Below are 17,641 nucleotides of genomic sequence, written 5' to 3' on the forward strand. Positions count from 1 at the left end.
AGAAAAGAATATAATACATATAATTTATTATATATATATATGTATATACATAAAATAAAGAGAAGTTCTTCAGCGCTGAACAGAGGGAGAGTTTTTCGAAGCTGAGAAAAAGTGTCGCTTCTTATTCAAATGTCTTGCAGCCGCAATGCATTGTGGTCTGTGGTGGTTTTCTGTCAGTCGACACATGAAGATGTCAAACTGAACACAAGCTGTAAAATCTATAAAAGAAAAGTCTTCCTCTTTGATTCTAAATGAAAACGTCGCTTCGCGACAAATGGAAGATTTACTTTCCTTCTTTCAAATAATAAATAAAACTACACACCACAAAACAACAACACGGGCAACAGCTACATCTTCTGTTTTTAGTGTAGCCCCCCCCCCCCCCCACACACACACACACGCGCACACACTTTATTGCTGCCACCATTGAAGTAAATGTTTAATGTGCCACATGCAATATGGAGCCGCTCCACGTGGAGAGTTTAACCCGACATAAGGGCACATTGTCCTCGCTCTTGGACGGCCGGCCAGAAATCACCGAGGCCTCAAGTTCCTGTAACAACTTCAGAAAAAGAAGAAAAAAGAGAGAACTGATGGGAGGGGATCGCTGGAGGAATGGCCGGTATTCTGAAATGTTGTTCTTCTCCACAAGTTTATTTCTGTCTTTTCATCGAGGCCCCTGAGAGAAGGAGGGGGGGGCATTCCTCAGCCAATCAGAGAGCTTCGTTCTCACCACATCACCACATTTCCACAATCACAACATACAACAACTCCAGACGACAACTAGCAAGCAGGGAAAAAAGCAACATTTAAAAAGAGTTTTTTTTTGTTGTTTTTTTATGAGCAAATCATCCAGAGCGAGCTCAAGTGTGATTAATGTAATCCCACCCTCAACTAAACATCCACTAACCGATTCACGCCAGACAAATGGAACCAGGACGTATAGTTTATCCCGTCTAATTAGACAAACTCAGCCGGCAAAAGCTCCCCCTATTTATCAAAGTTAAATCTCTAAACCAAGGTCACTGACACCGGCGTTGGGGCTGGAATACAGAATGAAAGACAGGAAGTGGAGGAGAAGTCAGGAGGACGAGTGAGGGGATTTAATCTAATGTTAATAAAGAGAAACGACTTACCTCTCGCTTGTCTCACTCCCGGCTCTCCCTCTTCTTCCCTCACTGGATCACAAAACTTCTGAACTTGTTCCTCTCTGAGGACTCTCTCTCTCTCTCTCTCCCTCCCTCCTTCCCTCTCTCTCTCTCAACACTGATGCACGTGCAAACGTGGGAAGAAAAACAGCAAAAGGTCGACACCCAGTGGAGAGTAAAGCTACCGCACTTACCAGCATCCTCTGTGGAGCTGCAACTGGCAATCTGAAAACATAGTTCACAGGCCATCTGAGCCTGATTCTCATGAATGCAAATAGCTGCTTGTAATGAAAACAAACGGACGTCCACGAACATGTTTGGTGGTTTATAAACAAATATTTATTTTAATTAGAGGAGTAGTATTGTTCATTGCATTCACATTCCAACTTTTCAGTTTGTTTGACCCCTCGTTGACCCTTCGTTTGACCCCTCGTTGACCTCTCTAATGATCACATCGTCGGCGTCTGACAGCCGGTTGCGTATACAAACGTTTGTACTTCTTGTGTACCGAGAAAAGAAAGAGAAGCGGGCTACGAGTGGTGGTCGTTGCAGATCAGTCGACCGAATGAAACTCTTTCCAAGATTGTGGGAGAACTACGGTGGCCTTCAGGGGACAGAATGAAAAAGAAACGCAAAAAGCCTCTCGCTTGGTTTGGTCGGTCAAGTTGAGTGGAGTCAACCGAGCTCTCTTCCTTTTCTCCCTTTCAATCTTTTTATTTTAAGTGTAGACAAGTTACACGTTACCTCAAACAAGACAAGAACAAATTGAAAATAAAGAATACAAATAAATAGATAAAGGCTTCCTTCCTTAATCGAACAAAGTAGTTTTGTCTCCTAAACCATAACTTCCGCTACGAGCGTGTGTTGGTTCAGAAACATGGTCGACTCTGTAGATATGAACAGCTCATTAGAAGCTAAAGAACTGAACGTTAACAACGACAACGACAACGTGATTGTGTTTAGTGCTGAACGCAAAGAACAGCTGAGGCGGAGGGGAATGTCATTCACTTTATATAGATCTAATCAATTCAACCAGATGATGCTGCTGTATTGAAAAGTTAAGGGATCACAAAAGCCCCCAAAGGCAGGAATGAGTCATCGTAATGAACTTCTGGTTCCCTCTTCTCAAAGTCAATGGGCTTGTGGGAAATATGTTTTTGATTTTGGGGTGAACTGTCCCTTTAAGTGCAGCAAACGATGTCGTGGACCACAAAAAAGAAGAATGGGCATCGACCTAGAACCTTAACATAACCCACTTGACACGCTGTGAGGATGAATGAGAACCCCACAGTTCCTGCATCTCTTAGCTGCATGACGGAGGAGTTTATTTGGGCCTTTGGGGTGGAAATTGTTTGTTGAAGGGAGGTTTTCACACATGGGAAAATACGCATGCACATTGAAATCAGGTGATGATCAATGCCCTGTAATGACTGCAAATGAGAAATTATTGTTAAATATCAATATGAGTAAATACGATAGCAGAGTGGTAATGGAGTAAGGGACAGCGTCATTAAGCTGCTAAAAGCCTGAGGGTTGAACTATCGTTTTTATTTTTTTAATACAGGCACATGAGCAGAAAGGTGAGCGAGGCAATCACAGCTAATGTAATGGTTTCTTAAATGTAATTGTCTTCATATTATTGCAAATAAGAGTAGTGTTCAAGCAGCTGTTACCAGAGGGTGAGAAGATACTTCAGGACGAGGTGCCTGGGGACAGTTGAGATAATCAGGCAACCAAAAGCACACTCTTTGTGTTAATATGCCACACGCTACGTTTTTCATGTGGTATTCTGCAATTCACCGAGTAATTTAGCTCCCATTGTGGAGCAGGTAAAAGGTCCAAGATGGCAACTTAATTCCTTTTATAGTCTTTATTGTCCCGGTGCTAAAAGTAGGGATGGATGATATGGTGCAATACGATAACCGATAACGACCCGCCGATACCTGCAAGGCCTTTTTTTTTAAACCTTAAGGTTAAGAAAGGCTGAGTCGCGAGCAAAGATGGATTATTAAAATATCAAAATCTGTCTGTATGAATATATGTCCTATTAATAATGCATATTATACTTTGCTCCTTTATGCTATCTCTCCTCGCAGGTGGAGCTACACCTGGACCCCGGTCCAGCCTGACACCCACTGATGCTATCATTATAATTAGTAGTATTAGTCACATTACTATTATTCTTACCGATACCATTACTGCTTTTATTATCATAATTATTCTATTATAGCTGCTGCTGCTGTTATTAGTGGTGCTCTTAATTCTGCCATCATTAGTCTGCTTCCTACTCTCATTATATGAATAATTCATGCGACATGCATTGAATGAGTTTTAATTCTATTATACACATGACATCTATTGTACTTCTGTCCGTCCTGGGAGAGAGATCCCTCCTCTGCTGCTCTCCCTGAGGTTCCTTTCTCTTTCTCTCCCTGTTAAAGTTTATCTTTAGGGCTATACACAATTAATTGTATTGTATTGAATTTAATGTAATATGTTATAGCTGGAACATAACCACAACCTATTGTTAACAACAAAAACACAACAAAGACTAGTTCTGACTTTACTTTCATGTTTCAATTTATACTATATACTTCTACTCTAAGTGAATATCTGACTTTATTTGATAACATTAGTTACAACTGACTTTGACGATGATTCAGATGATTAATACAAAGTATAAACAGTTATAAATGATGTTGTTTTATAATAAATAAAGTAAACCGGAAGTACATAGTCATTAAAATTATCCAGACATTTATTAGCTGCAACATTAGCAGCCAAAAGCTTATTACTAATTTTAAGACGATAATATTGTGAAATTGTAGTACTTTTACCTTTGTTCTGCTATATGTTAGTTCGTGTTTTGCTCGTACTTTTTACTTACTTTTTGCTTACTCCTTAAAATATGTTTTTAATGCAGGAATAAGATACTTGAGTACTTTATGTAATATAATTACGACGTGCATCGATAAATCTTTCACACGTGATACATTTGTAAGACTCATATAATATGTTTTTTAAAGTAATTGACTTCCTTTCCTGCACGAGCTTCCTTGAAGTCTCATCTGTCCGTTGCGCGTTCCCGCCCCCCTTCTAAGCGTTTGCGCGCTCCCGTGTGTCTGAAATTCCGTCCGCTCCCACGTGCTCATCTGTGTATAAAAGAGGGTCTCCGCTCATCATGGCCAATCTGTCACCGGACAAACGGAGGAAGATGGAGTCCGCGCTGGAGCAGCTGAAGAAGCACACCGTGGTGGTGGCGGACACCGGGGACTTTAACGGTAACAACAAACAAACAAACAACCACGCTAACGCTAGCTCGGTTAGCTCGGTAAACTTCGCCCTGTTAATCCGATTACTTGTTTCAACCGTCACCCGACTGACAGTAGCTACTTCCGTTAGTCATGACGTTAGTGTATTAAATTAAAAACTCTTGCGTTTGCATTAGCCTCTCACACGGAAGGCTAGCTACAGCTTGCTCGTATTGCGCATGCGCGTGTGTTGAAATATAACTAAACTAGCTAGACCTACTTAGCAACAACTTGCTCGTACTGTGCGCGTGTGTGTGTGTGTGTGTGTGTGGGTGGGGGGGGGGGGATATAACTATTAAACTAGATTAAATACTGCAAACCTACTAGCTGACATTATGACGTCAGTGTTTATTACATTAAGAATGCTTGTGTTTGTATTGGCCTCTTTAAAAAACTACACGCACTACAATTTGCTCGTACTGCGCATGCGTGTGTGGGGAAATATATCTATTAAACTAGATTATAGACTGCAAATGTACTAGCTGACATCATGACGTCAGTGTTAATTCAATGAATAATGCTTGCTTGCATTAGCCCCTTTTTTTAAACCTCACACCACAACTTGCTCGTACTGCGCATGTGCGTGTTGGGAAAGTATAACTATTAGATTATAGTTTGAGCAGCCTGCGTGAACGCGCAACGGGGTGTAAAAAGAAACTTTTCCCCGTTGCCCTCGTTCATGCGCCACAAAGGGACAAAGGGCACGTTTCTCAACGGGGTCAGAATGAGGAACTGTGTGCAGAAACACAAACCAGCAGACGGTTCCTCATGCAGAGATCTGCAGACTCACCATGACGTGACAGAACTGGTTTGTGACAGCTAGGTGTGACCCTGGAGAGCAGAGCCTGACTCTTATTACCCAGCAGGAGTGGTGGCTGTTTGCATCAACTCGTTTCTTTTTAATGTGTTGGCACAGTCTTTTGCTAAATGTATACAATGATCTGACTGATTTAGATTTCGGCATGCATGCATACAGTGAAGTAACACTTAACACAACTGGCTGTGTAATTTAGGGCAGTTAATTCACGCTGTTATTAAAAGCAGAATATGTTACAGGTGACTAACAAACTAATAACTATGTATAACCGCTCAGATACAAATATGAGCAATACACTTATTTGAGGCTAATTGGAGAGAGACAGGTCTTTTTTTCGAACATCTTTTATAGACTTAAAAAACAATTTATAAATGAACTGGCTGATTTTTTTTTTTTTTTTTTTTTTTTTTTTTTTTTTTTTACGAAAATGGAAATAATAATGAATGAAAGCTCCTCTAATCCAGTGCATCACTGCAACACAGAGACTACCAATTCAACAATGTAATCAGATCGTGTCTCAAGCTGTGAACAACTGTCAGCACTGCCTTGAGAAAGAAAACCAGTTTATTGTTGTGATAAGAGCGGTTACTCAAGATTCACCAGCCTTTAACTTCCTCCTTTTTTTGGTACTGTTTTAAAATCTAAGTGTTGCATGACTGTTGCAACGTTTTACTGGATGCAGGTTTAGACTCGTTGAGCTGCAGAACTTCTGTTTCATGCAAGAACTTGGTCAAACGTGGCGTAACGTGAACTCTTGCTACACACATGGAAGTGGCAGTAAAACGTTGCCTGGAGCAGCTTGAAAAATAAATGGAGAAGGCCAAGGGGAACCTATCAAATCTATGTACATGGCTTCTTGCTCATGGCCTAATTATCCTGCATGGTTATTGATGGTTTATTATAAATAGGCATGCTTTTGGATATCCCAGTGTAATGATAAGACTCTGAGCTTATCAGACTGTTTTAGCGGTTCTATTATTTGTGTTTACTCACTTAGTCAACCCGAAAATGAAGTTGCAACATAGATATCGAGGTTGTTGATCCAAGGTGTTGTCATACGCTTCTCCACAGCGCCCAGCACAATAATCTATATATGTATGTATTGTTATACAATTCCCTCTATTCATTCTTTTTTATTCATGAAAAAGATATTAGAATTTGACTTTCACTTATGCATTAATATAATGTCCCCTATACTTTTTGTTAACTTCATATTTGCCACCAGATATCATATTAAATGTCGTTTTAATAATGAGTCACAGGAACGTACTAAAACACCGTCATACTTTAGTACCGGTATTAATGAAATGCGGTATTGCGATATACCTTTCTAGTATTGTTATGCCATGCAATACTAGTGTGCATAGTAATATTGCATTTAGATTAAAGCAGTGATCTGACGGCTATTAAGTACATTATGGATTTATGGTCACTGGAAACATGAAATTCCCACAGAATGACTCGTGTCTTACAAAGCTGTGTTTCTGTGCCCAAACGGGACCAGACGAGCGTTCACATTAAAGCCCATTCATCCGGGTGGAAAGAAGTTCCTTGTTTGTCTTATTGTTCTGGACATGCTTTAATAAACCTGATGCTCCACGAACTACCAGATCATGTGACCCCAAATGTCTGAGATACAGCTGCACTTTTTTTCTAGAATGTAGTTGGTGCACATTCATGCCAACTTTCAGATAGAACAGTCTAGACGAGTGTTGTATTATTTACACTCTTTTAGTTGTGTTTAAGCTTTCTATCATAACTTCAGGCTATATATTTTCCCAAATGATGTGTGTCGTCAGTGGAAATATATTTGGGATGGCTATTAAATTATGTAAAGTTATATATTTTTTTTTTTTATGCCCCAGGTGGTAGACGGACCAGAGCCCATGTTCTGGGAATACTGCAGTAATCAGCAGCACTTTACGTTAAGTATTTAGTCCAAACCCACTGACCTGCAGAAGGATTCCAATTTTAGTTTAGAGTTTTTCTAAGGGAGAGATAACCGGCTCCAGAACAGAGGCCGACTTTGTTCTTCGGCTGACGAGCTGGCAGCAGCGACTGGGTTCTGCAGCAACAATGGAGCGCTGGCATAAAAGCCACGCCGCTTCACGAGAAGGCGCTCGCGCATATCGAATTAAAAGCTGCATCCCTGTCCTGTGAACTGCAACAGGATGTGTTTTTGTTTCAGTGTTTCTTTAGGTCATGGGAAGCGTTTTACTCGGCCCTTGTGACATTTTATGTCTTATTACATTCGCTTCTTATTTGGTGGTTTCACTTTTGCATTGATTTTAAAGGTGCTTAAGTTGCAGTAAGAGCTTTTCTTTTTTACTAATGGGAGTCTTAAAATGTCCCAGCAGAATATAATCAAGCTTGAGGACTGAACAAAAGACAAGAATGCTTTATCGTTGCCCTACTGGAGACTTTATTGGTGTAAAATTGTATTATTTATATCAAAAGAACTGATATTTATCTGCTTCTTCTGTCTCGATATGAATAGTCTTGAGGACTGTGCAGTTATATTTCTGTCCAGTAGATGGTGCCGTTTTCTATTTATTTTCTATTGATTGCCGATTCAACTGGTTGAATCTTAGTCAGTTGTCAGTACAGACACCGAATGAGGTTTAGGCTCGACTTACAGACGCGTTCATGAAAGATGATTATAAAAATATAATCGCCTTTGTCCTTTATGTTACAGAGCAGCATTTAACTCCCGTTTTGGTAAATGAAGATTAGAATTTTGTAAAGAATGCACATGCAGTCAGAATTTATTTTAAATAGGAGGGTTACATTTTTTTAAATAATAAAGTTGTTAATGTTTCTGAATCATGACGGTCTAAATGTTGATGTGTTATCATTGCCTCCGCCTGCAGATATGAAAGGATTCATGTAAATGTTTTCTCATTTACTGGGTCAGAAGGGAGAACAATTAACTTTAATAATCTGTCATAAAAATAAATTGATAATATTATTAATATAAGTAAACCGTAAAATAATCCACATGTGACTTAACTCCTCTGCTCCGCCCTGCAGCCATCGAGGAGTACAAGCCTCAAGACGCCACCACCAACCCGTCTCTCATCCTGGCTGCTGCCAAGATGCCGGCCTACCAGCACCTGGTGGACCAGGCCATTAAATACGGCATCGCCAAAGGCGGGTAAGACGTTCGACTGTTGAAAGTAGAAACGGGAACATTTAATGCGGTTTTGAAGATGTTGCAAAGCACAATTCCTCTGACGACAAAGTTCCTTTTTTAAAGGTTCTCTGTTCAATGATTTTTTTTTTTTCTTTTAAAGTTATAGGTTCAAACTTTTTGAATATCTTCTTTCATGCATTATTCCCATGACGCCGTAACACTATTGCTTGTGTTTTTCTGGAAGTGGTTAAGTCACCAGTCTGGTTTGTTTATGTGCGGTAACGCTTGCTGTTGGGACACGGTCTCTGTCTCGCTGTCTCTGTGGCCAAATTCTCCGAAATCATTACGGTTGTTAAAATAATCACCCAAAAGCACCAATTTCAATCTAGTGTTCACCAGAAATGCGCTTGTACGTCTTGGAAATAAGAAATCTGGGTCGACGACTGCACAATGTACATTAAATTCCGTTTTACGGTGTAACTGACGTCAAGTTAACCGGCTTCCTAATGTTTCCTTTTCCGTCCAGCACTGAGGAGGAGCAGGTGGCCAACACCATGGACAAGCTGTTTGTGAGTTTCGGGCTCGAGATCCTCAAGAAGGTCCCAGGAAGAGTCTCGACTGAGGTGGACGCCAGGTAGGTTCAAACATGTCCCACGGTGCTAATTATGACCGGAAACATGTTTCAATACAACACATAGTTTACTGCATCTCTGAGACCGGGCGCACACAGCTGCCATGCACAGAAAATGTTTACGTCATCACTTGACTGTGAGGAGGATTTCAGTGAATCCTTCAACAATCATTTTGCTGCCCACTAGGATACATCCACACTTAATACTTGAATCTCCAGTTACATTGTATTTCATGTCCTCAAATCCCCAAAAATAGAATTTCCTTAGAGGAACAGTGTTGCATTTAAGGGTGTTTTTAATATTAAGTTTTCATTCCCTTTTTTAGAATGAGCCTTTTATATCTATACCTCTTCATGGAGCCGGCCTCATGTTTCTACGGTAGAACGGACAAATCTCTGTTTCTTAAAAGTGAAGCCTATGGTTGTATAGAAGTCTATGCTTCATGTGTTAAAGCTGCATTCTCTCTAGTGACCACCAGGGGGCAACTTCTCTGGTTGTATAGAAGTCTATGCTTCATGTGTAAAAGCTGCAGTCTCTCTACTGACCAGCTCTGGTTGTATAGAAGTCTATAGAAGCACAGGAGATGTTTCAGTTGGTTTCAATCTGCAACCTCACCACTATATGGCGCCAAATCCTATTCACTGCATCTTTTTAATCAGGCCACAGCCACATAAGTGATCAATAAGTAATTGAAATCTTAAATGCAAAATGGATGTTTTCCTTGATGGAAAAACTTTTTTTCTACAGCTTACATGGTGTCATTTTTGCAGCACCACCGCAGTTAAAAAAAAAAAAAAAAATCAAAAAGTGCTGGAATCATGAAGTGAATAAATGCAGTAACGGTACTCGCAACAAAGCGGCCACTTAAGATGGCGGTCTGACCGTAATTATTTTAATGAATCTTTAGTCAACCAAAACTATTCTCTCTCCAGAAGCAGTTAATGGTTCAAATGTGTAACGTTTCTGTTGGTTCTCTTCGTCCAACAGACTCTCTTTTGACAAAGATGAAATGGTGGCCAAGGCCCTGAGGCTCATCGCTCTCTACGAAGAAGCCGGCATTGGCAAAGAGCGCGTGCTCATCAAGCTGTCGTCGACGTGGGAGGGAATCCAGGCTGGCAGGTGAGCCGCAGTTTAACTACATGGACTGATTTTATGATCTCTTTAAGATCTGTGGAGCCCGTCTGACCTGGGATAAAGACGTCGACGCGGTTTCCTTCGCTCTTTCTTTTTTTTTTTTTTTTGCCATCTTTTAACGATACGAAATATCGGCGTCAGGGTACAGAAACCCAGATCTGTACCGTTTTGAATGTTTAGTGTAATAAATCTACACAAAACTATAACTAACTTCAACTATGCTTTTTTTGGTTCCTGAATGAGCCTATAATTTAATCAATAATTTTGTTCAACAAGCATACAAACATGTCAGAAAGCAATAATTTAATAATTTCAGTCTACGTTGACACAAGCACAGCGACTGGTTATGAACCAGTTTAGTTTACCTCGTCTCTCTACCAGTCTGCAGCGAATCGCATCAGATTCTGGAATATATTATTGATTCTTTCTTTATTATTTGTTTCCAGTGAGATGTTAAAAGTTTATATTGTGACTATGCTGTTGTAAAATATTATTGTTGCTTCTTTATAAACCACATTTAGTTGTCTTTAAAATATTAATTAATGCTTACCCTGTTCTTCTTCTTTTTTTAATTTTTTTATTTACAACAAAGAAATCACTTTAGAGTAAACTAGATCGCTCCATCACAGAAATACAATGTGCAATCACTATGTTGGAACAATGCAAATAAACTTCTATCTGTGCAAAAAATAACTAATATTTAGTTACTGCTAAATAGCTTATTGTGGAAAACGATAAGCTATTTTTGTGCAAAACAAGAAGCTATTTTTTTGCGAAACATTTAATGGTAGGGGAAACACTGAGTCATTTTCATGGCGCTCCAAGTACTCGAGGCACGTTGCTGCAGGCGGACCGCTTTACGGCTGGACGTTTATGACGCTGGTGCATAAAGTGGAGACGGCAAGTGTATTTACAACTCTTGCGAGAATAAAAATAAATAATGGATTGATCATCTAAACAGAAGCCGATACATTTTATAATTGGCAACTAATCGATTTTAAATCGTTGCCGTTCTAAAATTAATTCTGCAGCTGCCGTCTGCTGTTGGGCCTTAACACACGACTACACTGTGGTGGTGATGATGTGACGGGTCGTCAAAGAATTCAGACAGAATATTTACAACGTGAGGCGAAGAGAACAACAACATGATGATGATGATGCATCCCGACTGAACACAAAGGTTTCTAATTGTAACTCGTATTTCCTGTCTGCACACGCATGCCGTGCAAAGTATGTTTTTTTTAATCTGTGGCTTTATTTTAAATTTACGGAAAGGCTTCAGAAATTTTAGCAGCGTGTGTCCATTTCTGCTCGTTGCATGCACACTGACACCGGGGTAATAATAATAATAATAATTAATCACTTATTAGTTCCACACTGGGGGAATTTATGCTTTGCATTTTAAATTCTTTAGTAATTAAGGAGCAGTGTGCTTCTGTGAGGCGCCCGGGGAGCAACTGGGGCTTCAGTGTCTTGCTCAAGGACACTTCAACATGAAACCATGTGGAGACCGGGGATCGAACCGGCGACGAACACGCTCCACCATGAGCTACAGCCGCCCAAATAGTACACCTGCACTGTGACACCGGGGTTACGGTGCACCTGCGCCTCTGAATAACGAGGCTGACCTTTCTCTCTCCCAGAAGGCTGCACCGTGAGAAGTGCATTGTCTCAGATTCTTGTGTTCCCAATCTTTTGAGGAGCATCTGGTTTTGAAATGGGACGCAGAGGAAGAATGCATGTTCAAGTAAATGCTCTTTTGTTCTTCAGGGTACTGGAGAAGGAGCACGGCGTTCACTGCAACATGACCCTGCTGTTCTCGTTCGCTCAGGCCGTGGCCTGCGCAGAAGCAAAGGTGACCCTGATCTCGCCGTTCGTCGGCCGCATCCTCGACTGGTACAAGGAGAGTACCGGCTGCGCGAGCTACGAGTCGCACGAAGACCCAGGTAACGCGCAGCTGGGGGTCTGAGGGACAGACGACATGTTTGAAGTTCAATGCATCGAGCCACTGCACTTTGAGAGCAAGAGGCCAGAGCTATGACGGACCTTTTGGTTACACAACCAAAATGTTCGCACATCAAACCACACAGACACTTTTGACGGGGTTGACGTCGCCAGGCGGTGAAATGAGCCACTAAAAGGAGGGAGGTACACACCCCGATGGTGAATGAACATTCATGCAGTGGGACACAATTCAAATGAAGTGCTCATCAGCTGGAGGGGACATGATGCACAAAAGGCTTTATGATGGTGCCGTGCAAAGAATGCTGTTCTTCTAGTCTTAGGGACACCGGCAGCTCGACACGCGAAGATTCTCCACAACAAATTTGTTTTTGTTATACGGTTTGATTGGCGAGTTGCCAAAATAAACAAACTGACGCAGGAGAGAAAGGAAAAAAAAAAAAACACGTCACTGTAAAAATGCCACTTGATGCTTCGGGGCCTCGAACCCTGAACCCTCAGGGACTCACTGACAGGGATTTGATATGGTGTGAAGACACTTTAAATTTGTACAACTGTGGGTATTTATTTTATACTTTTTGCGCCCTGATTTCAACGTCGTCCAGGCTCTTTCCATAAGAGAAACGTTATTTCAAATGATATCTCTCCCTAGCCAGCATTAACTAAAATGTTCAGAGGATTAATCTATCCTTTTACTTCCACTCTGCCCGCAAAAATGCGTAATAATGTCCAAGAAAATGGACAGTGGGTCTCCTCCTCATCTCTAATAGTTCAGCCTATTGGTGCCGTTTCTCTCCATCTCCCTAATAATGCAGCGGCCTGTACGGCTGAGGAGGTTAGGGGAAGGCTACACTATTATCTATATTAACATATAGATGTAGCTCCAATATCGCTTCTGGCACTAAACGACACGGCAAGGTTTAATTTAACCCTCTCTCGTGTTCTCCTGCAGTCTTTCCTCACGCACCGAGAACCCGGCACAGACGGGTATTTAGTTCTCAAAGGCGTCAGGGCGGTTTATTGGGTATTGAGGCCCCTTTTTCTTTTTTTTTTCTCAGAGCTCCTCCACAACTCGCATGACAAAAACAAGTATGAGCTGCATCAATGCGACTTCTTCTTTTTAAGGAAACCTTTCCTCCTCCTGCTCGCCCAGGTGTGCTGAGCGTGACCAAGATCTACAACTACTACAAGAAGTTCGGTTACAGCACCGTGGTGATGGGCGCCTCCTTCAGGAACACGGGACAGGTGAAAGCCCTGGCGGGATGCGACCTGCTCACCATCTCCCCCGGGCTGCTGGCCGAGCTCAGCCAGGACCACAGCGCCGTCAAGCCGATGCTCGAAGAGGAGAAGGGTAATTAACCGAGTCGCGACCCGATACTTCTGTTCTCTAAGCGGGTGGAGCTGCACATTGTTCATCACGGTCATTACGTTCTTTATTTGATAGCAATCAGGGTACAAGCTTTACAATAAGTAGCTCTGCATTAAGAGGAATGCGGACCATGAGCCAGCAACTTAATCAGACACTCATTATATACACGGAATGAACTGCGGTTGCGTTCACGCTCTGCTCGGCAAAAACGAGTATTGGGCGACGGTCAATTGTAACTTTAAATGTTGTTGTTTATTTTGTCGTGATACTTGGATACATGCCGATGTTTTTAAAGCGGTATGAAATGGATATAAGAGAATTATGACCTGTATAACTTCCTCTAACGGCTTATAACGTATCATTAAAACTACTAGCGCCACGACGCCTTTTTAATCACAGCAGATGTTGCATTAAAAATACAGTAATTTATTTCCTAATCATTTGAATTGCGTGTCACAGGGTGGTTAAACAAATTCCGCCCGACGCATTTGTGTTTTCAGTGATCTATACTTCAAAAGTACACTGAAATACATTAGACGTGTCCTCCAGTGTTTGTTGCTTTTCCTAAATTAGCTGAATTAACTATTTTCCAGTCGAGCGTTTTGTTTATAAATTACACATAAATTGGCTTTTAGCTCCAACGCGCCGCAGAAAAGAGAAAAAGCAAAGAATGGAAATGTGTCACGAGTGCACATGGGTTCAGTAAATAATATAAATGAATGGCTTCGCACTGCGTTTCGCTTTAGTCGTTAAATGGCGTGTCTGTGATTTTGAATGGAGTGTCCTGTTCTCTCATAACAATAGTTAAGATCAGACCAAGACATTCCTATAACCGCTTGTGTTGATGCAAACTGACGGCAGCTATTAAAGTGTCTCCTGTGCGTCAGGAGGGACGACTGTTTTTCCATCAGGTGATCGCCCACCTTTTTAGAGGGAGACGAGCTCCAGTTCAAAATGTATGAGTGATGACAGGTTTTAGATTATATTAACAAATCACACTTTGGAAATAAAGCGCAGGGCTCGTAACGTAAAGTTACTATGTAGCGTCGAGCATAACATCGTAACGTTTTAACCGAATGAAGACATTTTATTATGAGGACCGTTGTTGTTTTTCCCTCCTACATTTATAAATGCCATCAGATTACTTTAATGATGTAAAGGAGACGATCCGATGAAAAGATTATGAATACAAACTCAGTTTAAATACTTTTTGCAGCATAAAAACCAGTTTAACTGAGATTTTTTTTTTTTTTTTTTTTTTTTTTACTGAAAGAAGCTTTTACACACGTTTCCCTTACGTTTTTATTTTAGACCAAATCTGAAAATGTAAAATGTACTTTTCTGGTTTATAAAACTTTGCATGAGTCTACCAGTGGAATTGTACTTTGTAATTGTCTTCATGTGAATCAGACTCTCGTATCATATTATGGTTTATTCTATCTGATCCTCAGTATTACTCATTTATGATGCTGGTTTTGATCTTTTCCTGATGCTTTATACTGCAAATCTCCCTGCTGTTGGACTTAAAAAGGATAATCTGATTTATCTTCGACGCGCTTCCATTCAGCCATAACTGATGAATGCTAAGCTCCTCATGATTATTAATGATCGTGCTGATCAGCTGTTTTTAAGGCTGAATCGTGGAAACGACCCGGAGGAATTTTTTGCAACGCAAATCGAAACGCTTTTGGGCGAGTTGCTCCCTGAACACTCGTTTCCTCCGAATTCTTCCATTCACGTACTCCAGCAGTGTCTGTCTGTGAATGCAACATGGAGCATTATGAGAGTCATGAAAGTATTTATACGTTCACAGCAGTTGGACATATTGCCCCTCTCGTAGAACTGCATCTGAATTTAGGATCATTTTGTGGCTTTTTAAGGCTCGTCGTCTCCCAGGCTGCAGTACCACGGCCTGCCTGAACTCTTACTACAGTCTGTTAAACCGAGCCTAAGAAACCTGGGTGTTGTATTGGACAAAGACATGTCATTAGTGCAACACTGCAAACAGCTGACCAAAAATTGTTTTTTTCAGCTGAGGAACATCTCCAAACTTGAAAAAAATGGTGAAAATGGTGTCACAAAATGATTTGGAGCTGATCATTCATGCATTTGTGTCTTCACGTTTAGACTACTGTAATAGTTTATTTTCATGTCTAAACAAGGGGCTGTCTCGTCTGCAGTTAGTGCGAAACTCTGCAGCGAGAATCCTGACCCACTCTAATAGGAGGACACACATCTCCCCTATTCTCAAAGCACTTCATTGGCTGCCAGTTTCCTTTAGGATCAATTTTAAAATTCTGGTTTTAACTTTTAGAGCTTTACATGGTCAGGCTCCACCGTACATCAATGATCTGATCCAGCCTTACACCCCAGCTCGGGCTCTGAGGTCTGTGGGTCAGAATCTGCTGATGGCTCCGCGCACCCGTTTCCGGACCAGAGGAGACCGATCTTTCCAGGCTGTTGCTCCCAGGCTTTGGAACGATCTTCCGCTCTCCCTGCGTTCAATGGAGTCTGTCTCCTTCAAAAAGAAACTCAAGACCCTTTTATTTGTCAAGGCTTTTGTTTAATTGCCTTGGGGCTGTTATGATCGTCATTGAGTTGTCTTGGCCTTTTTTTTTAAGTTAAATGTGTTTGTACTTCTTAATCTGTGTATTGTTTTATTGTAATTATGAAGCGCCTTGTGACCCTGGTCTGCGAAAGGCGCTTTACAAATAAATTTTGCTTACTTACTTACTACTGAAGCGGGGGCGATGTTTTACAAAATCCTTTTTTAATTTGTTTTTTATAAAGCTATAAGGGATATCTAGTTGCAAATGAGTGTTTTGACAGAAAAAAAGTAAGACCCTCTCGCACTGAGCTGGTTTACTCAGTTTTACAAAATACGTATTCTTTTTAAACAATAGAAGTGATATCTGGTTGCTAACGAGTGGATTTTTATTTTTGAATGAATCTCGAAATGGATGGTTGCCAATCAAGGAAATCCCACAAAATCAAGTATGCGGGACAGATGATTGCATAACATGTACGATTGTGCATCTATTATTTCATTGCTTTTTCTGATGCGACTCTGGTCAACGATATTGTAAAACTTTTAAAAACTAAGATGCACGTGTTTTTTCTGCAGCCAAGTCCTGCGACCTGGAGAAGATCCACCTGGATGAGAAGGACTACCGCTGGCAGCACAACGAGGACCGCATGGCCGTGGAGAAACTGTCGGACGGCATCCGCAAGTTCGCCGCCGACGGCATCAAGCTGGAGACCATGATCAAAGTACGTTTGTTCTATTATTTATTGAGTTGCTCGCTCGTCTGTGTGAAGATGAGTCCGTTGGTGTTTGGCGAGCTTCGTTTTGACGACTCTTTTTCTTCTGACTCGCAGGAGAAAATGCTCAGCGTGAAAAACGGCCAGTAACGGCCAGATTTCGGCGTCTGCATCGACGGGTACTGAGGAGTTATCGGGTGGCCATCTTTGTGTCCAACGACCTGAGAAGACCCAACGCGTCCCGATGGCCTCCGCTCTCATCCGACCGAACTCCAGGGACCTCCATCCTGAAACGGAGGTCCTCTCTTAGACCGAGATTAACTGCCGTTTTGTTTCCCGAACCAACATGAATGGTGACTGATGCTTATGTGGATTTGCTGCAAAATAGTCTTAATTTTTTCTAGAAATTTGACGATAAAGGGACAAACTTCCTGTAGAAGAAATGAGGCGTTGTAACGCCACTACTTAAAAAAAAAAAAAAAAAAAAAAAAAAGGACCAAAAAGTTTTGTATCGCAGCGGGTTGAGGCCCCGAGACCAATATTGTACCCGTCATTCCTTAGAAGATTAATCTTTTGCTCTCATGAATAAAAAAAATAAAAAAAATCTCAGTCATTCTGTTTGTGTTTTGATTTATTTGGTGTCTTTTGTCTGAAGCACAAAAGAAGCTCAGCGGGGCGTTTTGCATAAAGAGCCACTTCAGTCCAGGTGAACGGTGTTTATTCTTAGCTCTCAAAGACGCCCTCCTCCTCCTGACACGCATTTCTTTTCTTTCCCCCGTCTCTGGCCCAGCCAGTTTAACGCCATTCTACCTGCTAACTGAGCTCCACCTCGACTCCTTCCGTGCTTATAGGGAGCGCACATGTACCCAGACTC

At 41.3% G+C, this 17,641-nt stretch overlaps 1 protein-coding gene across 1 annotated transcript; it reads left to right on the forward strand.

Annotated features, from left to right (window-relative positions):
- Window positions 1–4,256: 4,256 nt before the first annotated feature.
- Window positions 4,257–17,270, forward strand: taldo1 (transaldolase 1). Its single transcript, XM_079216494.1, has 8 exons — window positions 4,257–4,429; window positions 8,307–8,430; window positions 8,936–9,043; window positions 10,029–10,160; window positions 11,946–12,121; window positions 13,291–13,488; window positions 16,631–16,776; window positions 16,885–17,270. The coding sequence occupies exons 1-8, from the start codon at window positions 4,330–4,332 to the stop codon at window positions 16,915–16,917; spliced, it is 1,017 nt and encodes a 338-aa protein (XP_079072620.1). The 5' UTR covers window positions 4,257–4,329; the 3' UTR covers window positions 16,918–17,270.
- Window positions 17,271–17,641: the final 371 nt, after the last annotated feature.

The sequence above is a fragment of the Taurulus bubalis genome, assembly GCF_910589615.1.
Source record: "Taurulus bubalis genome assembly, chromosome: 4".
In the NCBI taxonomy this organism is placed as follows: Eukaryota; Metazoa; Chordata; class Actinopteri; order Perciformes; family Cottidae; genus Taurulus; species Taurulus bubalis.

Coding starts and splice junctions, on each gene's coding strand:
- taldo1 (XM_079216494.1), top strand. CDS start 4,330: ATGGCCAATCTGTCACCGGACAAACGGAGGAAGATGGAGTCCGCGCTG. Junction 4,430..8,306: donor GGACACCGGGGACTTTAACG/GTAACAACAAAC, acceptor TCCGCCCTGCAG/CCATCGAGGAGTACAAGCCT. Junction 16,777..16,884: donor AGCTGGAGACCATGATCAAA/GTACGTTTGTTC, acceptor TCTGACTCGCAG/GAGAAAATGCTCAGCGTGAA.